The 21940-nt window shown below is 39.0% G+C and overlaps 1 protein-coding gene across 1 annotated transcript in view; it reads left to right on the plus strand.

Moving 5' to 3' along the window:
* The window catches only part of lrp1bb (low density lipoprotein receptor-related protein 1Bb), a 204709-nt gene that overhangs the window by 52513 nt on the left and 130256 nt on the right, over positions 1–21940 (plus strand). The window contains exons 5-13 of the mRNA XM_053329127.1: positions 1824–1943; positions 2584–2712; positions 4431–4688; positions 5919–6081; positions 13499–13721; positions 16176–16368; positions 16523–16666; positions 17917–18153; positions 18829–19009. Coding sequence (XP_053185102.1) covers positions 1824–1943; positions 2584–2712; positions 4431–4688; positions 5919–6081; positions 13499–13721; positions 16176–16368; positions 16523–16666; positions 17917–18153; positions 18829–19009 — 1648 coding nt within the window. The remainder of the gene's footprint in view (positions 1–1823; positions 1944–2583; positions 2713–4430; positions 4689–5918; positions 6082–13498; positions 13722–16175; positions 16369–16522; positions 16667–17916; positions 18154–18828; positions 19010–21940) is intronic.

Raw genomic sequence — 21940 nt, forward strand, 5'->3', positions numbered from 1 at the left:
ATGACACTTTATGGTTTATGTTATCCTTTGAACACAGAAAAGAAATGCCATTCCTCTCTGACATATTTTGTGTCCAAATGTCTTTTTTCAGTTTATTGAGCTTCAGTTCTTTTCTACCACAGAATAATTTCATCACTATGAGTCAGTGAGGACTGTCAATAAATATCCAAGCAGGTTCTCCCTGGTCATTGAAGACCAGAGGCTACTGGGCATTTACCATTTTAATACTTCTGTGTTTGCTTGCTCTCTATCACCTCAAAATATAGTTTGCACTGAAATGAAAATTCAGTCATTTTCTACTCAATGTCCTGTCAGTCAAAAGTCCTATAAAGGGTCATATGAAAACTACATACACAGAAAGTTCACCACAGTCATTCCATTTCAGTCCTATCTGAAGCTGTTAAAGGCAACAAGGCCATTGCTTTACAGCCTGCATTTTAGTATAAGTGACAGTACTGTGTACACACTGCAGTAGTGTTTAGACTTCAATAGTTGTAAGTAGTTTATTCCTCTGGTTTCATTGTGAAATTAAATTGAGATCTTAATATAGATTAACAACAATGAAGAAGTGCAGTCGTGTGTGTGCATGTTGTATTCTCAGCTCCACTCTGTCAGTCAACAGTCACGGACCATATTTTATTGCTACAGTCTTCTCTTCCTTCACTGTTGAACTGTTTTTTATCATTATCAGTTGACACACTGGTCTCCAAAAAGCACTCGCTGAGATTTATATATTGCTCTCCAAACCATACAGCTTCACCATTCATCTTAATGTGTCAGTGAGCCAGCAAGAAAGTTAGATACTGTAATGAAAAATGGGCCTCTGATAACTCAGTGTTTAAACGTGTCTGATCTACTGACATCACATGATTCCAATTCTTAAGAATAAAAACCAAAGACTATGTCTTCATTTACTAAATAATAAAAAAACTGGAAGCTTTGATTATCGTTCACTTCCCACTCCCCGCTATTGAATGTTAATACACCCTGTCAATGAGTGATTTGGTCCGCTGCTGCATCATTTCATAACTTCTTGAAATGGTTAGCAAAGGAAATACCAAGGACAATCAATCCACGCTTTTATCTTCTGGGCTTTAAGTTGACATTAATTAATGTTCAGCAGTGGCTTATCAGTCTTTGCTCAATTAAAGCTTTGTTTTGAGAGCTTTTGACGCTTTCATTTTTGCCTCTTATTCCTCTGAACATTCATCATGCAGTAGTTAGCCATTCTTTGTTCCTTTCTGCGAAAATATTAGTGTTATACAAAGCATCCTCACCAATCACAACTTAAAAAAAAAATGTATATATATATAAAAAATGGAAAATTACTATGTTGGCATTCCTGAGCACCGCTAACAGTCAATGCAATGCTGTTAAAAAGGCTCATTCATACTCAACAGCAGTCTTAGATTGTACAAGGACAGAACAGCCATCACATTGATGTAATAACTACTTTTATGTGACAAAAGGATGCATCTTTTGTTCATAATCTTGGGACATTCAAGCTTTATAGTAAGAAATTGGCTGTGTCCTGCACACCTATTTATTTCCCATGACATTTAATTATTAATACAATTAGATTTATTTCAGTTAATTTCCATTTGGTGATTCATAGGAATGTTTGTCTTAGACCAGTTAGACAATCAGCTGGAAATGTTCCTTTTTGCAAAATGACAAAGGTGTAGTTGTGACTGAGAGAGCCACGACAATAAAAAAATGAAAAAGTAATTTCACAAATCAGAAAGAAATGTCCCTCTCCACCTACCCTTTCATATTTTTTTCTCCAATTCTCACTTTTTCTCTCTTTCTCTTTCCCCCTGCAGAGCTCCTGTCAGCCTGCCACGAGCTCCGGTGTCGCTACGGGTGCGTCATGACAAGAAACGGCACCTTCTGTTTCTGCGCTGACGGCTTTGAGGTCGGCGAGGATGGGACGAGTTGCAGAGGTAGGTTTCAGCAACACTGGTGGGGGCCCCCTGCCATAGAGCTCCCCTTCATTTTTTTTTTGCTTCATCTTCCCTACACCAGTCTCTCCTTTTGCCCTCAGCCAGACTTCCTTCAGATAAATAAGTAGGGGGTGGTGGGTATATGAGAACCATCTGTCTGCAGGCATGGCCCAATGTACAGTACATTACACCCAACACATGCATACAAATATACAGCACATACAAAACACAATTTGTATGTGACTCTTTATCTTACTTTTTATGCTCTTTAGTGCCAAAAGCCTATTTTCTGACAGCCAATGAGGAAGACAGTATTTTGATGTCAAAGGTGCCTCTAAAGTTGTGTCTTACTTGGACTCTGCAGATACCTTATACCAAAGACATGGCATAAAATAGAATAATTATGCAGGAGGAAGAGGTTTAACAATGCAGCAGTGCTTCCTGAATTTGATCCTGTTTAGGAAAGACATGTGAAAGAGTGGTTTATAGGGTACTGCAGCTCCAAAAGAGGCTCCTTGGTTATAAAAGTAATTATGCCTGAGGTACCAGAGTGAGGCCACATTAAATATACTTTATGTATTTGGGTCATGTTTGAGCACACCTAATTTGTTACAAATGACTCTCTTCTTTTTTCCATAAGATCATGATGAATGTGCCATGTATGGCGCATGCAGCCAAACCTGCAAGAACACCTACGGGTCGTACAGATGCAGCTGCACAGAAGGATACATCCTGCAGCCTGACAAGATATCTTGCAAAGCCACACAAGGTAAGCAGCACACACTTGAATCAGGGAACAACATAATCTGCATAGTATGTATGTTTCATTTCTAATAATAAACCGGGTTTTATTCAAACCAGAGTGGCTTTCTAGCTTATCATCTCCTTGATACTTCCCAGCATCTGTGGGGCAAGATTAATATAGTTTAGTAGTGACCACATCCATCACCCGCATGGGAATAGGTAGACGTGGCCAGGCCAGGATAATGATAAAATTAATGAGCATGAGATTTTAAGTGCGAGCAGTCTGGAGTATTTTGTGCGGAGACAATGCCCAGCGTCACTCTGATTTATGCTAACAACAAATCTGTTCCAGTGAGTAAAACAGCCTACTTAGAAACAAAACAAGCAAAACAGGTATTATATTTTGGTGGTCCGCCATCAACAAGTAAACAAGTTTAACCCCGTGCGGTATGTATTTTTATCATGCTTTGAACATTTCTTTTTTTTCTCTGAGTGTTGTCACTATGGCATATATGGGTTGCAAATAGCTAGAGGCACAACACACCTAGCTGGGGAGAACACCACTGTTGCAGCTTTTAATCAATGTGACTGGTGTCCTACCAGGAATAAACTGAATATGATTACCCATAAACTTAACTGAACCCAATGCTCACATGCATTAATATTCATTCAGCAAAGAGCGATGGTGGTACGGCGATAACTATGGGGTTACCATTAGTTGTAAAAGCTCATGAATATAAATTTCAGATAGAGTTCTCTGAGGCCAGAAGATGGGGAGCAGCAGGGTATGAAAAAACATATTAACGTGTTGAGTGTAAGATTGAAGTTAAAACTCAACAGAACAAATTTTATTTTTTAAGAATTTTTTTAGAATTAATCTCGATTTAATCTCTTGTCCTTTGACTTGGAATGTGTAAGGTATACTATTTTTTAATTTGTATCACAAACATAAATCTGACTCTTTTACAGCTTGATGGTTGCCATGTCTACTTGACAATACACTTCATAGAGGCATGTTAAGTAACAAATTGTAGATTATAGAAAGTATGGAAGTATTTGCATGTTGCAGACATTGACAGGAGTCATGGGGATGTCCAAATAAAATACCAATGCCCAAAGGATGCAGCTGGTATCATACTTTATTTTTCTTTCCAATTTCTGAAAATACCATTTGAGTATTACTGAAGACAAAAATATTTAAAAACTGGCCATGAATACATAATACATCTCATAATACTAATTCACACGCACAAGTGAGTATTTATGGCAGGAGGACAGTATCAAAATGAATTACAGTGTCCGCATTCAGTGTGATGAAGCTACATGTGAAGCTGATGCAATGGTGTGACTCATTGATGTGTTTAATAGTTCTTGGACAACAATAGAGCTCTGGGACTCAGAGCAATAGGATTCGGTTAGACAGGCAATACTTGGAAGGATCACTTTATTGTCACGTTATTGTTATTGTCGATTGTTATTCTCAATTTATTTTGTTCTTTCTTTGAGTCTGTGTGTGAATTATGTTTGTCTTTCTCCCTTTCGTTGTCTTTGTATGCCTCTCCATAATAAACTCTATATTTTTCTTTTCTTTAAACCTTTATTTAGAATGTATTTTTGTTTTTCTTTATTCCTCCTTTTTGATTGATCTTTTATTTCAGGTGGTCCCTTGATGTTTCACCAATAAAAAAAAATGTGCTACAAAAATATAGAAATGAAATGCTATTTCTTCCTCTCTCTTGCCAGATCCTGGTGACAGCCGTCCAATGCTTCTCATTGGTGGTTCAGACCGGATTGTCATCACCGATCTAAATGGAACAGGCCTTCAGCCCCTGAGGTCTCTGAGTGTAAATGGAACACTGACATTGGATTTCCAGCACAGCCAGAAAAGTGTATGCTGGATTCTGTCCACAGAGTCCTCTGGGCAACTTCGCTGTGCTGAAACGAGAAATCTACGTGGATTCACACGGGAACAGGAAATAAGAACACAACAAAGTTTACTAAGTACGTTTTCAGCTGCTCCTAGCCTTATCCTATAAACTCCTTTTTTTTTTTTTTTTTTACTTTTCTGATAAATTTACGCTGTTATCTGCACTCAAATCATGAACACACTCACAGACAAGAATAGAGGATAGCGATGCATCTTTTCTGAGATACACCCGGATAACTCCCAGCAGTCTCTCAGACACACACACACACACACACACACACACACACACACACACACACACAGGCTCATCCTTCTTTCGCTCTTTTTTTCTCTCTCACACTCTTACCTGCAAGCTCTCCATCTATTCATTATCTGTGCGGTTGAAGGCAAGTTAGCCTCAGCGGTTTTGGCAACTCACCTTTCCCCTACAGCTGTCCTTCAAAACCAACAGGCTACATCATCTTTCAAAAGAGTTTTCGTTTTTTCCCTCTTTGCTGATCTGGTCTCACATATTACAAACAGGCTGGACATTGAGTTTGCGTGGTTCATACATTTGTTACAGTTATTTGTCAGGTTTTTTATTCGTTACAATACAACTAAATGTGTACAACTCAGACTCAATACCTATAGTTTCATACTGATGTATTAATTTAAAATGGCTTTGTTTGCCATTTTAAATTAATAATCAGAAGTGCAGGAGCCAGAAGCCATGGTGTAATATAAAGGGGCACTCCACCTTTTTTACTCATCAAGATCAGTTTACTTAGTCAGTAAAAACAGAAATATAATATCTCAGATATCTCTAACCCTGATCTTTGAAAGACTGGGCTGCTACAGTACATCGGTTGTCTGTTTTCATGATGATAGGTATTATACTTCATCTAGTCACGAGATGGCCCAAGGTCTGCCTGCATCATTTGTGAAGTAGAGTGCTTCTACATTAGTAAGTTGATAATCATAATAGATCAGTTGGTGGATGATGTAACCCACAGTGTATTTTCAAACTGCTTTTCTGTATGTGCCCACAAGGACTAGTAGACTGGACGGCACATGCTGTGAGCCAAGCAGGGAACACGTCTGCTAATTCTGGACTCTAAAAGCACATATATAGTACATGTCCACTTCGCATTCAGTGCCTTTGAAAATGTCTTAGCATTGTTGTAAGTCATCATGTATGAATGGAATACATTCAAGTGACCTTCTAATGCACTTATTATATAGTATGTAGTGTATTGTGTGTATGAATTCTTTTATTTTTACTTACTCTTTTGCAAAATAATCTTATCCCTGCTTTCTTATTGCAGATGTTGAGCAGATGGCTATTGACTGGCTGACAGGCAACCTCTATTTTGTCGACCGGGTCACTGACAAGATATTTGTCTGCGACAATAGCGGGAGCACTTGCGTTACTATCCTACAACTAGACCTGCTGAATCCTAAAGGAATAGCTCTGGATCCTCTCATGGGGTGAGTGTTCTGCAGCCTATATAATACACCATCTCTGAAAGCCCCTGCAGGGCTCATTTATCATCATGCATCTTTTGTTAAGGGAAAAAAAAAAGTGAAAAAAGGGGGAAAAAATTACTATGCATAACAATTGACTTGTCTGGAAGAATGTGAGTGAGTTACAATGAAGGGATTTAAATGATTCCCTGTCTTTCCACTCAGCCCTTTTCTCTTTGAGCTGTGTAATTTGGTGGATAGCTGGTGATGCGTCTTCTGTCTAGACATTCATTTGTATTCACTGATTTCACCCAACATCTCTCTGTAAAAAAGCCCCCTGCAGGAATTTCCATTACAGGATTTTTGTCTCTGTAGAGATCACAAAAGAGCTGAGCAACTGTGGAATAAAAAAAAGGATCCCCAAATTGCACACAGGGAACCAAATAAATAAAATAACAGCATGTGGTTGACAATCACATGAATCAGAATGTTACAGAACTTATTTTGTAGGTTTCCTGTGGCAGACTGTGTCATTGCGAAAAAAACAATAAACAAAACATACAAACTAACCAAATAATATGAATACATTGTAAATAGCTGCACTAGCATGTGAACTTAGAAGAAGAAGTTTCTCTTGGTATTCCTGTTATCAGCAGCTCAAAACCTTTTCTGCCCTCAAATACACAGAGAGCAAGAGTGGAGCAGGGCCATTATCTTATGAGGAAACAGGAACCAGCTGCAAGTTTTTAATGATACCTTTTGTGTTTCAGATTCAGATTTCAGTCTGCATTATCCATCTAATAATAATGACACACCTTTTCTGAAAAGAAGAGTGTGTCTCATTAGTGATGTAGCTCATAGCAAAGTAATTACCACTTCTAAGCATCAGTCACAAAGGAAAATCTGCATGCTGTGCACATTTTCCGTTGAATTGTATCCTGACCGTGTCCCATAGGTCTGACAGAATATACTGTTAATCTTAACATTGCATCTTAACATGTAATTAAGTTGATAGTTGAAGCTAAACTACATGTCTTCTCTGTGGATTTTGGATTTATGAACTTTTTTCAGCAGCATGGGTTACCACTATCAACTACTGGGTCTAATTAGCTGCTCGTCTCTTAATGACACATACAGTTTTGCTTTGGTTGGCAGTGTCTCTGTGTTCTCATTAAATGCTTGTCAGCCATTGGAAAGTAGTATGGCTTTTGGCTTATGGTAAATACTGAACCTTTGAGTTTCTACTGAAGCAGACTCTCTATGAATCACTTCAGATAAATCAGGCTTACTATACATAGGTTTTGTCATATTAGCACAAGTCACGCACATTCTGTTATAGAGAGATGATAGTATGGATATAGTGTGCGGGCCCTCAAGGGGACTGGGCATGGAGGTTCCTGGCTAGATTGGCTGTATAAGACACAAAGGTTTTCCAAGTCCTCTTCCTGCCTCTAATTGGGGAAACATGGGTACAGCTGTTGCTAAAGATGCAAGCATGAGAGAGGTCTGTCAGCCTGGAGCAGTGGAGTGAAAGCACAAGAAATGAGGGAGGTCTTTGACAGTAGCACAGTGTGAGGAACAGTGTTTATAGAATATTCTCTGGTATGGCAGTCCATTTTTATTGTTGTTTGATTCTTTCTGTCTTCCTGCCACTCTTACTATTGGATAAGGCATTTTAACTTTGCTATAGGAAAGCTGTTTGATGGACAGACTCTATTCTTAAAAAAAGCTTTTTGAATGAGAGGCTGAAGGAAAGTATGGTTTGTTAAGACACTAAATTTTTTATCAGCGCTGTACAGTCTCCTTTGAATTAACTGTAATTCAGAAAAAAATGTGCTTGGTCAGATTAATGAAGCCTGGAAGGATGTAACAAAAAAGTATGTCAGATTAGTGCCAGATCAATGTTTCTTCGACTGAAGCAAGTGCTACGGTTTTGTATCGCATTCTGTGGGTGGGTGATTGCAGGGCAGTGAAGTCAGCTCATTGGCAAGGTAGAAAGAAATAGTCACAAACAATGTGCTCGGAGGAGGCTTTTGAAAGCCCTGGCTTTTGACTTGTAGCATTTTTTACACAAGTCAACCTATAACCTGTATAACAGTAAACAAGAAAAAGCATACTTCCCCTTTCAAATTAATTTTAGACTAAAAATGATGTCCCACTCATGCAAATGAATGCATTATATTATTAAAGAAACATAATGGCTTCACTGAAATATACACCTGATCTGATGTTGAGAGCAGTCTGTAGGTCAAAATTGTCTAGAAGGGGACACTGGAGGCTGTTTTATCATTAATTACAACCACTGCCTGTCACTTATTTTATGATACACACACTACTCACACCACTGCATGAGAAGCAGAGACATTAATATCCAGAGTTTATTTCATGTTGCATGCAAACATCAAGCATTTCCCAAACATTGATTTTCAGATGGTGTTTCATCTGCTGTTTTGGTTAATCTGCAGGGATCAGGTACACTGGCTATTTGTATAAATCTCCATTCCCCTCTTCCATATTTTACCTCTCTAAACAGGAACATCTTAAAAGTAATGTTGCACAATTTTCAGTGTGTCTGCTTTTCTTCCATTTCACCACTGCAACATACAAAACAAAACAAACAAAACAACAACAAAAAACAAATAGTGTAGGCCCTCAGTGAGTAAGGAGAAATGCAATTTGGCTGTTATGTACATCAGACGCAAATCAGAATATCTCCCTAAGAGTCTACTTAGGACCAGTGGTTACCTTATGATGCAGCTGGATTTGCGAAATCACAATGCGAGAATCCATGCAAGATTCTTGCATCATCTCTTGATCTTGTGAATACAGCTGCCCTATAAGGAAAGACAATGATAAACAGATGGTTCCTCCAGTCACCTGCAACAAATTTTTAAGGTGCCTGCCCCTGCCCAAACAGTTCCCAGGGATGACATCGAAGGTGGTTCCACCTCAATTTTGCCCTAATCTTAACCAAGTGCTGTTATTGCCTAAACATAAGCCTAACTATAAGAACAATGTTCATGGTTCAGATGTCATGAGTGGATATTTTATTGCAAGAGCAGATACTGTAAAACATGATTTGTTTATGGACAAATCTACCCTTACAAAATGAAAGAAACAGTAAAACAATCAAATGCAAAATTACAGTCAAAAGTAAAAGTAATAAATATAACAGTTAAAAGTAAAGATAAAATAATGAAGAAAAGTTACTGATAAAATGATTAAGAAAAAGCCATACGGTAGAATAAAGTCTTGAGAGACTTTTTGAAAGCAAAGTTCTTCAGGTAAGCTATTCCAAAGAGTAGGAGCCCAGAAAGCAAAAGCCCTGTCACTGCTGGTCTTCAGCTTTGACTGGGGACTTAGCTAACAAGGCCTTATCAGAGATATCAAGCTACGGGCTGCTGGGTAATGATATAGGAGCTCAGCCAGGTAGTTCAGTGCCATACCATGGTGGGCCTTAAAAGTTTAAACTAGAAGTTTAAAATCAATTCTAAAACAGACAGTCAGCCAGTGAAGGGAAGCTAAAATAGGGGAGATATGACCATGCTTTTGTGATTTGATTAAAAGTGTAGCAGCTGTGTATTGGGTACCATGAAACTGTGCAATCATGTTGACCAAGGCAAGTAAACACAGCATTACAGTAATCCAGATACAAAGTAATAGAACCAAGACTAACTCTTTGATGATCATTAAACGTAGCAAAAGATCTAAATCAGGAGATATTTCTTCAAATCTGTGCATCAATTAACCATTTCCATCTATACTACCAATAACTAGAGATCTAGTAACGATGACCTGTCATTACACCAATACAGCTGGTTTGGGTTAGGGTTAGATATGTGATTTCACTTTAGTTTGAGGTGCAGTTGTGTTGTAATGTGTTCTAAATTACCTTCTAAGAAAGTCTAAGGGTCTAACAGATGCAATGTCTTGACAGCTTCCATAATGTTACTGGGGTCAAATGGTAACATGGCATTATATGGTTGGATGTCTAAATAGCCTGTATCATTTGTTACTAGACAGTGGAGAGTGTACCTGTCCACGGTTTGGAATTTATTGCTCAGCTGCAGAGCGTCAGATAGGAGAGGTTGGAGTGACTATGTAAGCACAATCCTTGCTACTCTTTACCAAGACCCACAGCTCTGAGTTGCAGGGAGTGGGGCAGGCTTGGGACTTGGGCTTAGTCCCAACATGTCATCATTTACAGCCAGGACGTCAGTTGAAAGGATCGGCTTCACTCTGGTGATGACAGAGCCAGACTAGGGAAGAGTGGCATCGTTGTGTGTGACAGAGGCTGAATGCTCTGTGGATGGACTGTCGCCTTGGTTGTTGCAGCCCAGTGTGGGGAGATTTTTGGTTTGGGCAGCCGCAATGGATGAAAACCCCAGGATTAGCTTGTCCCTGTTATATCACAGAGGTGTCATTTTAACATTACATTTCGTCTGGAAACTGCAAATCTGGAAAAGCCAGCTGAAGTATGTCTTTAGGAAATTATTTCCTACCACCTCTGTATAAAATGTACAGAAAGCCACTACTTAAAGAAAAGAAGTACAGAAAACCACCTTGGAGTACATGCATGTTATTGATTTTGAGCTTAAACAGTGTCGACTCAGTTTTCTGTTTGACTTTGAGACACATCATTTTTCACTGGTCCCATGCAATTTATTTTATCAGGGGTGCTCATTTCCAGAATCCAACATGGATCTCATTGTAGCTGCAGATGCATCAGCACCATCGTAATCCCTGAAAGCTATCATTTGTATGCCGGTGGAAGTGCACCTGTTTGGGGAGCTGGGTTCCTTGCTGATGCCAACAGTTTTTCAGCACAGCCTGGTCTAGGGTTCAAAGGGCAGCCCATTTCTCCCCTGACTTGACTTGTGCAGATTAAGTCGGCTCTCCGCCGCTCTCTGGCTGTAGCTCATTATCATTGGAGGCTGTTGGAGTTCTGTCCTCACGGAGCCACAGCTGGGCTGCATAGAAATTCCGCCATGTTAATTACTGTATGTGCAGACCTGAGCAAAACACTGCTGATAATCCACAGGGATCTTTACTTATATTTAAATGACATTTCAGATGTTCGATGATATTTTTCAGTCCTTATTGTAAGAAACAAATTGAAGTATGTTTAACACTTGTTTTCCATGAGTTACACTGACTCCCTGTGTCTTTTGGAATTGATTTTTAAAGTCCTCTCACAGCATTTCAAATACTAAATGGTTTGGTTTATCTGTGCATCACACATTAAATGTCTATTCACATACCATGACGTCCTCTGCCATATGCCTTCTTAATGCCTCCAAAATTACCACGAAAGAAATGAGAAAGCTGTTTTTATTATGTTTGCCTCCAGGTTACAGAACTCCTACTGTATGTATCAGAGATGCAGCCTCACTGTGAAGTTTTAGAAGGAATTTTAAAACATGATTATGCTTTTTTTCATATGAATAATAATTGGAAATGAGGTGCAGGTGAAGTGAGATGCAACAAAGGACAAAGGTTCCTGGCTAGACTCAGACAGGGGACATTGCCATTCCTGGTCCTCAACTTAAACATGGATGTGTTAAGGAGGACAGGATACCTCATTCAATGTTGGTTCTTCATTCATTCCTAAGAAAATTGTTCACTGAGCGCATACAGCAAAAAAGCCTCCACTGACTTCTTCATGCTTCTTGTGTCTTTGGGTCCATAGAGGAGTGGTTCTCAAACTTAAAAGATTTTGCTTTTACATTTTATTACAGAAAGTGCTTGAAACCCATGGTCTAAATACTCATACATTCTGTCATCATTTTACTTGTGGATGAAATTTTAATGAAGATAAATTATTCCATCTTTGGCTAAGGACCCCTTGGAACCTACTCCATGACCTGTGGGGGTACGTGGACCCCTGTTTTAAGAACCACTGCAATAGAACATTCTCACTAGAACATCTCCAGCTACGCCAATCAAAATCAAGATGCTGGTCAAGATGCACACACAAATCAGAAAAAGCTAATTTAGGTAAAAACGAATGAATTAAATTGAGGTTATTAAATTACTGTATTTTGTCTGGAAAAGGAAAATACATTCTTTCACAATGACCACAATAAAATGTAACCAGGATCAATAGACAGTGTAATATAGTACATGTAACTCAGAAAAGTGGATAAGTGGTTTAGTGTTAAGTTACCTTAACAGCATTAAGGGCAAACCATTGGACTGTTTGTACCACCTCATGAATGTAAGCCAATTACATTCCCATTCAGCTCTAGTTTGGTCAGCCACCCCTGAGGAAAACATCCAGTTCTTTCAACTGATAGATGCGCACCTGTCTTCACCTTCTACTCATTTGGCTTACATTAAATTTCATGTCATGCAGTTCTGCACAGCATACGGTTGGTACTGAGGATATGACTGCAGCAATTTTTGGGGCAGATCAACACAGAGAAGCCCCCTCTTTTTTAAAAAACAAAAATTTACATTAGATTGATTTGAGAGATGCTAAATCCACCAAACTGCTCTATGCATAGGTGCTTTAATTGTTAGTAAAAATGGTGCTGGGTTTTTGAGAAGACATTCTTTCTCACATTTGCAGCATGCCCACAGCAGGTGTGTAGCTATAATTGAGAGAAATGTGCAGGCAGGAGTTTTATGTTGCTGTTTTATAGCTTCTCTTATTTCCTCTAGAGAGACAAGGACGATTGTGGTTGGATGGTTGGGACTGACCGTGGGTAGAGCTTTGCTGATATAACCACCAATCTAACACCAACACCTGATCATAGTTAGTGAAGTTGCTGGTGTTATTAGATCAACAATCTGATCTGCCACATATCAAAACAGGACCAAGCCACAAACATTATTTCTATATTATTATTTTACAGGCACTTCCATGCTTGGCTCCAACACATTGGATATGAACAGGGTTTTTTTGTAACTCTTGCTATAACCACACAAAATAATGTAGTCAGCTAATGATATGCTATCTGTTGTTCTTGGAAATAACACAAGGTACCAACTGTGCGTTATAAACCAATAAGCCACAGACATAGAAATTGTTTCAGTTTATTCACAGCAGACATGCAAAATATTTATATGCCTTATACTTTTGTTGTTGTGTTGCTGGCTATTAAAAAGCATCTCCCTTCTGAGATGCTGAGTATCACTCTCACTACAACCCCCATGCACACACTTCAGCATGTGATGTCCAAAGCTTTATGTCTAGTTGCAGTTGCTAAGTTACTGTTTGGGGGATGGGTTTAGTGATAAATAAAGTATTATTTTTATTTATCAGATTACTACAGGTAAATGCACCTACACATCAAACAAGCCAGAAAAATACAATACGTATGTCTGTGTATATATTTTCATTGTATGTAGCGGGAACAGATTTGGAGCCTCTCGATTCCAACAATGTAGACTACAGCCTTTCTAGCGTTTAATCATTTAAATACACCGTCCTTTGCAGAATGATGTTCTTCACTGACTACGGAAACATGGCCAAGGTGGAGCGCTGCAACATGGACGGCACTAACCGGACCCGTCTGGTGGATTATAAAATTGAGCAGCCCACAGCTGTGGCATTGGACGTGGTCAAGAAGCTGGTGTACTGGGCAGATGCCTACCTGGATTACATCGATGTGGTGGATTACCAAGGCAGGAACAGGCACACCATTATCCATGGGAGCCAAGTGAGTGTCACATTTCACTTTAAGTGCTGTTTTTTTCTTTCATGGGCTCCACATCATAAGGAGCCACTGTGGACAAACATCAGTGGGAATATGAACAGATTGGCTTCTCTTACCGGTTTGTCATCCTTCTCCTTTTGAGAGAGACCAAATTGAGGCATGAGAGGGAGTTTCTTGGTTAATTTTCTGATTTAGGGCACAGTGCTTTATCACTGCAAGACAGGTGGTATATTCACTGCTTGTTGCTATAATTCACTCCTCATTTTCACAGTAAAGGTCTTCTGAATAGGGAATAGATGATTTATTTAATTGAAAGAATTGAGGCACATGTGGGTTTGTCTTCCAAATGAGCATGTCAATAGTCTTTCTCTCCTGTAGTACTTTTGAGGCCTTTCATCACAGATTATGATTATTCATTAAAAGACCCTTTCAAACAACTTGGACTACATATTCATCATTTATGAGGAGGAAATAATGTACATTTCAAGCCCCTTATTGTTTTTGCAGGTGTTCTTTGCATATCATTGCCTCTTTCAGTAGCTTGTGGTCTTGGTAGACAGAGGCTCTTTACAGAATTCCATCTACATGGCAAGCAGCTCCTTTCTGCATCTTTTCCATATACTGTACTGTATGGTCTTTTGTGTCATTGGCAACAGTATCAGTGGTCTACTTTGCTTACAGTTAAACCCACCATTACTATATATTTGTACATTATATTCACTATAGTCATAAATATCTCTATGTCTATATTTTTGCATACTTGGAATATGTGATCTGTCTATTTCAGTTTCCTAAAAATACCTTCCAATTCTATTTACCATTTCGGTAGAGAAGCGAGTTACTCTGATTGACCATGATAGCAATGTAACTGCTGTGTCTTGTTTAAAGGAAACTTCCTACATTGAGAGAAATACGCTTTTTCAAGAATTAGATTCAAATATGTATTTCCTCTCATGTCTACCAATTAAATATAAAGTTACAGCCAGGAGACATTAGCTTAGCATGAAGACTAAAACGGGAGGTTAGATGTTCCTGGGTCAGGTACCACAGACCAATGAGCCAATTGGAGCTCCAACTAATGATTATTTTCATTTCTTATTAATCTTTTGGTTATTTTCTCAATAAATCAATGCATTTGTTGGTCCATAAAATGTCAGAAAATGGTGAAAAATGTTGATCACTTTTTCCCACAACCCAAGGTGACATCCTCAGATGTCTTGTTCTGTTCCAACCAACAGTCCACAACACGACGATATTCAGATGACTAAAATATAATCCAAAAGAAGTAAAAATGTAATAGTTGGCAACTTATCAATAATCTCCACAGATAATCATCCACAGGGAGCTTTGCAGTTGCCACAGCCATTGACTGTGAAATTGCATATTTGAAGAGGCAAGCACCTGTCTGTGGGCCAACTGCAATTATGTAATTTCAGAGATTTGCAGGTGCTTGTGTATGTTTGCAGAGCTTGCCACGTAAAGCATGCAATAGGCCTTTGTCCAACACAGAAACCCCTATAATACCACCACTTGTCATTTTTAAACTTCAGCTTATGATTGGATAGGTATATTTTTTTCACATGTAGACATGCTAGATGATTCCCCCTGTTTCCAGTCTTTATGCTAAACTAAGTTAACTGGCTATCACTTCATATAGATGTGAGAGTAAGAACGCAATTGAGCATTTCCCCGTAAATGTCAAACTACTCCCTTAAAAATAATCTCCCATTGTGTAGAGGCAGAATATGTTACTCTTATACGTTGTCTTCAACTGCTTTATCACTGCAGTGTGGAAAAGCAACAATATAATATAAGCTTAACTAACCTTTTCCACCTCTTAATCACCACAACCTTGCTCTTCTATTTCCCCTGTCTGAGGTTGATCCTGTCTGGTTGATTCTGTCATCATATTCCCTCCAGCAAGTACCAAATAGCATGAATTACATGTCCTGTAGGTAAAGATGCAAATACAGTATATACAGTATGTGTGAGATTGCTTTGAAAGTTCTCCTGTGAAAGTAGAGTGCTGAGGCCAATTCCATAGAGAGAGATGGTTGAGTGGTTTGTTTGTAATTTATTTATTTATTCTGACGCATGTTTCTTGGTGCCCCTGATGTTAAGGTGTGGCCCAGTGAGCTTAGGTGTACTTCCTGTGAACACCGCTCATCCAGCCATGTCGCTTTGTGTGGGTGTCAGCCTGCTAAATGTAGCATGGAGGCTGTGGTGTCAGGGTCAGTGGCCTCCCCTAGGCGTCCAGCTTTTGACCCTGTGTAGGCTGCCAAATGTGCAGACAGCCCCAACCCCCTCTCCCATCCCCCTCATGCTTGCTGCATGTTTTGAGATAAAAGTCCTCATTAATTTTTGTTGTTATTGTTTTCTTTTATCCCTCTTGTGATTTTACTTATTTCTGGCTTCAGGGAAGATAAAAAAAGCACCATGGATCTTCTTGTTTTCCAGGTGTCATACATTTATGCATTAGCTGTGTTTGAGGACTACCTCTATGCTACCCACTCTGACCCTTCCAAAGGGAGTTCCACTGTGGAGCTGCTGCAGATCCACAGGTTTAACATCACAGCAGAGAGCAGGACACTGGCCAGTTTGGGGAATACAAGAAGACTCCGTGTTTACCACAAACTCACTCAGCCAAAAGGTAAATGACATTTCCTATATAACTTAACATGTGCAAGTATGTGTCAGATTCTAACCCATCTTGTGACTCTCAAACTGGAGTCTATGTTCATACAGAAAGATGATGCTTTATTGGCTTATAATAATTAATCTGTCATGTCTGATTTTGTCCACAGTCAGAAGTCATGCATGTGAGATGGATTCATATGGAAAACCTGGTGGATGCTCCCATATTTGTCTTCTGAGTGGCAGCTACAAGTCTAGATCCTGCCGTTGTCGTACTGGCTACAGTCTGGGCTCTGATGGACAGACCTGCAAAAGTTAGTTTGTGTATTTTATATCTTATCCTTTAAAGCAGTCATGTTTCTGCAATTTAAATCAAGTTCTAAAGGACTGTCATTGGCAGTTCTTCCTATTCTTAAGAATCCTGGGGTATGCCTGAAAAGGACAACATAAGGCCTTGATTGTTCTGCGTCACTGCTCTTTTTGTTATTGATGATTGTGCCTGAAAAGGTCATGTGTCATATTAGAGCTCACAGTGTGCCACACATGCATCAGCCATAGACTGACAATGAAAAAGATGAGCGCTAGTGGATACAGACCCATTTGTAAGTGACGTTCCGCTATCGACCTGTCGCAAGCCTGATTGATTATTGCCATAATGAGGTTTTAAGTTTGTCTGCATTTGTTGGCTTGTCTGATCAATTGCTGGACATTGTGTAGTTGACAATAAAAGGAGAAGATCAAATTGATGACACAATCGGAGGGCCCACCACATTTCGATCGGGGTAACGAAGCATCGGGAGGCTTGGCATGACAGATTTGATTTATTCGCCCCGTATAGATGTTCTGATGACACCAGCTATCTCTCTCTTGCTCGTGCTTTCCCCTCTCCCTAAATATAATGAGATTTGGTGCTAAATGGTAGTGCTTCTTCATACAGCAGTCACACTGGAGTTTGATATCTGGGTCTCTTGCAATGCTTAATTGTCTCTTGGGTAGTTGGTCTCTCCCTCACAAAATGATAAATTGAAGTGAGGCATGTGTGGTCCTCACCCCCAGCATCACAGTCTCTTGGGTAGGGGCTGAGAGCGAGGAGAGGTCTGCTTCTCTCACTGGAAACCCTCCTTCATTCCTCCTCTTGCCTCTCTGGAGGATCCCAAAGGGTTTGAGAACATACAGCCCCCTAAGCGGCTGGCGGGCCGCCGAAGAGCTGCCTCAGCATTTTAGGCCTCTCTGTTTGCCTTTCTATCCAGACACCATGTTATTTTAGATCAGAGGAAGTGTTCACATCCAAGGTAAGTATTGCCATTGTGTGTTTGCTCAAGCATTTTCCTTCTCCTATACTGTCAAGGCAGCTTTGTAGAGTACAAGTGTGATTGAGGGAGGAGAGTATGGTCATTGGCACTGATTACTGGCTCCATTAAGGTGAATGGATGGCCCTGGCTCTGGCTCACATATAAGAACAATGTGGCCGGTAAGAGGGTTTAATGCTGGGATCAGCATTGATGAATTAGACCAATTAATTGACAATAACAGTAAAATGGGTCTGTCCTTTCTTGCCTTGTAGAGCCCAAAAACGATCTTTTCCTGTTCTACGGGAAGGGGCGTCCGGGGGTCATCCGAGGCCTGGACATGAACATCAAGTCCAGCGATGAGCACATGGTGCCAATTGAGGACCTGGTCAACCCTCGAGCTATTGACTACCATGCAGAATTAGGACACATCTACTTTGCTGACACCACCAGTTTCCTCATAGGGCGGCAAAAAATAGATGGGAACAGTCGAGAAACTATACTCAAAGATGGTGAGTCAAAATGCTTTTTATATATTAACTGCAGAATTTCCCTAGAATAAGTTAAACTGACTGTATACAATGTCTTATATTAGCGACTCTGTTCGTGACATTAATAACTTTAAACCTTTAATGGTTAAAGGTTAAAGCCATTTCACACACTCGTACTCAACTCAAAACACTAAAAAGGTATGCTTAAATGCACTACACACTAATTGCACCTCACCTCAGGATAATAATAAAAAGAAAAACATGTAAATGTGTTCTACTAGTGTGTAGAGAGTTTTCAAGTGTTTATTTTTATACAAAGCAAGTTTTGCCGATAATTAGACACTTTGCAGTTCATTAAATCAATTTGATGTCACATAATGACAATACAACCTCTTACCAAACACCACTTTATTGGTTAAGTGAGTCAAATATAAAACACAGCAAAGAACAATTTAGCATATTTAGAAACTGTATTCATATTAATCCCCTGTTGCATTTGTTATAATGTATATCAGTGGCTCCATGGTTGCAATATAATCAGGATGTTCTAGATAGAAATCCTATTTTACATACATTAAATACAGATATGTTGTAGATATATTTGTTGAAACAATCAATGTCAGAACCTAGAAAAACTGCAGATAATATTTGGATATGGTGATTTTGTTGAATTCCATGCTGCTGATTCTGTTGTAGAACTTGACAATGTTGAAGGAATCTCAGTGGACTGGATTGGGAATAACTTGTATTGGACCAACGATGGCTACAGGAAGACTATCAGCGTTGCCAGGTTGGAGAGAGCCTCCCAGACCAGAAAAACTCTGTTGGAAGGGAACATGTCACACCCCCGAGCCATTGTGGTCGATCCCCTTAACAGGTCAGAAAAAAAGTCCTCAATGGTTAACCTGTAAAAAGAAAAAGTAAAGACATGGATATAAGTTAAGAACAGATATGGGTAGATAGATGAGGGTGGTTGAAATAAAAAGGAACAAAGAAACAAACAGAAAAGGAATATAATTAGGGTCTTTTCATTATCATTTTTTTAGAATGTATTTTTTCAGTCAGTGAGAGAAGCAATTGTATGGACATACACATTACATCACATTACACCCTTCGCCCAACAATTGTGTGCCTCTACAGTGCCCAAGCAACCAGCCCTAAGGTAATTTAATTATTGGTACAGGTCATGTCATGGATCAGGTTTGGTCATTTAATGATCATTTGAATAATGAGCCAGTTCTTTTACTGGATTTTGTGGATGTGGTGTGTGATTCAACCTGTTGCCACACGTGCAGTCCTTTTTTGTTTTTGGTTGCCTTTGTGTTAACCTTCACCAATGTGGATTTGTGGGAATTCATAACTAGACAAAAAAACAAAAAAAAGTTTTTTATACAGTAAAACTTCCACAAGATCACTGGATATAAATGCTCAAACTGCTGTAAGCTATATACTCAGGCAGCTCATGTTTTTCCATGATATTCTTGGAGAACAGTTATTGGTGTGTCCTCAGACACCAATTTAGGGATTTAATCACATTTTCACAGCCACATTTGAAGCATAGCGAATGTTGTCTATGAACCCTGGAGTAGGAGAAAAGTGATTTGAACAGAGAATATTTCTTTTTTTTTTTTTTGTATGCAGTGGGATTATTCATGGTATTTCGATTTCTGATAATCAGCATCTCACAACTGCCAAAAGTCAAGTCCTAAAATCAGTTTTGAGCTCCCTTTTGCCTTGCTGTTGCAAATACATCAATCGTGTTGTAACTTTGCAAAGACTGCTATGCCTTTTTGGAGATTTCAGTATCACTTGCTTCAGATCCTGACGATCATCTGTTTTAGCAGGCATCTGCTTTGAGGATCACGTCAAGTGTCTTTTTGTTCAAAAGAAAACATATAAATGTGTTGGTGGTGGTGGTGGGGGGGGGAGTAAACCATCATGATTAAACTCATATAACTTATGCCGTTTTATAAGTTTGTATTTTTGAGAAAGAAAATGGTGGTTTGTCTCATTGCCCAAGTATGAACCACCACTACAAGCTCATTAGCCATGTGTTAGTTGTTCTTCCGTAGCCTCAATATATAATTTCCTTTGCGTTCCTGTGTGAATTTATTTATGGCGGACCCCACCAGCAGAGCTGATAATTAACATACAGAGAAGATGCTGCAAAACTCCATTTCAATGAGTGTCTTAAGGATCTTGGGGATTAACTCTTTAAGGCTTAAATCGTATTAACACATACCAAATCCATAGCAGTCAGAGATTAGTTTCCAAGCCTCAAGAGGGTTGTTCGAAACATTTTGCCATACACAGCTGTTTCACTTCTACAAACACATACAGCAAAAACTAAACCAAAACTTATTCATACTTGGCTTTTATTGACTTTAACTGCCCTTCTGATTTCAATTAACATTGCAAGCCTAATACTCACCACTACCACCATATGAAAAAGACACAGGTTAACAGAATAAATATTATGAAAACGTGGATACATCCTCTAAGTTCTCATTCAGTTTGTTGTGCTAGAAACATATATTTTTAAATGATTTAGTAAATATTATAAGTATAAATATTAATGTACTTTAATATTTAATCAAATACGTACCACATTTTCTAAAAATATGGATGTTTTCAGCGCAAAAACTGTATTGTAGTACTGTAATTACAACAGCCGAATTGCTATTGATATTTTTCTTTCCACTCACATCGGTTTCTTCATGCTAACAATGACATGGATTTTGACATTAAGATACAAGTCATACATGTCACAGTGGTGCAGATTGGATATTGAAGGAGAATGATAAAGTCAGCACACAGATTTTAAAACGTCAAATCCGTGCCTGAGCGTTGTGATTTTTAAAACTAATATGTTCTATTCATCTAGACTATTTATGTTTGATCCTGACAAATGCAGCATTCAGAATTCAGTGTTTGAGGTGGAGAGAATATCAGTGTCTTTTTTATGTAATGGTTAATAACTTTTACTTGAACCTCCCAGTGAAAAAGGTACGTTTTAGCTTCTAAAGGAGCATTGAGCCTGAACCCACCTGTCCTTTGATCTCTATCTATGTCTTGAATGCATCATTGGAACTTTATTTTCTGCTCTGTTTTGCAACCCCAGTCCATTCCAGTCCAGTCAAAGTCAGCTAGAGTCAGCTCACTCTCATCTCATACATGTATTTACATAAAATATATAGACACAAATTTGACTTGAGTGATGCTTTACTCAGCTTTTGTCAACTCTGGATCTCTGGATGAGTGTGTATGGACAGCTCTGTAGCAACTTTCAAAAGCTACGTCTTTCCCCATTCTACTTTTCCAACTTGAATTATAATCCACATTGTATACTAGGTATGCTCTGGAGATGATGATTGATGTTTGCATTAATTAAAAATCAAAATTTCTTTTTTTTGTACAATGCAGTAGTATATTGTCCATATTCCTATCTGATGTGGTATCTGAGTATGTCTTTGTGTTTGTAGGCATGTGTGTGTGCGGTGAGAACCATTGAATAATTCATGGGGTCGTAAAGATGACTTCGAGACAGAGGGAGTCCTCATTCACCTCCATATCCGATTCTGTTTCATCTTCCCTTAGCCAGCCATATATCATTGATGAGAAACAGGGGCCACATGGCTCAGTCAGCAACACTCAAAGAGAGCAAATCCCTTGGGCATTGTTACTAGAGAACAGATCACGTCAAATTGTTGACCCAATCACGTTTCAAATACCATAGGCCCACTGAGAGTTGCAGTCTCGGTATACACAAGACACACTTTTTCTTCTTTTTTAGTGTGGAATAAGAGAC

The sequence above is a fragment of the Scomber japonicus genome, chromosome 11 (assembly GCF_027409825.1).
Source record: "Scomber japonicus isolate fScoJap1 chromosome 11, fScoJap1.pri, whole genome shotgun sequence".
In the NCBI taxonomy this organism is placed as follows: domain Eukaryota; kingdom Metazoa; phylum Chordata; class Actinopteri; order Scombriformes; family Scombridae; genus Scomber; species Scomber japonicus.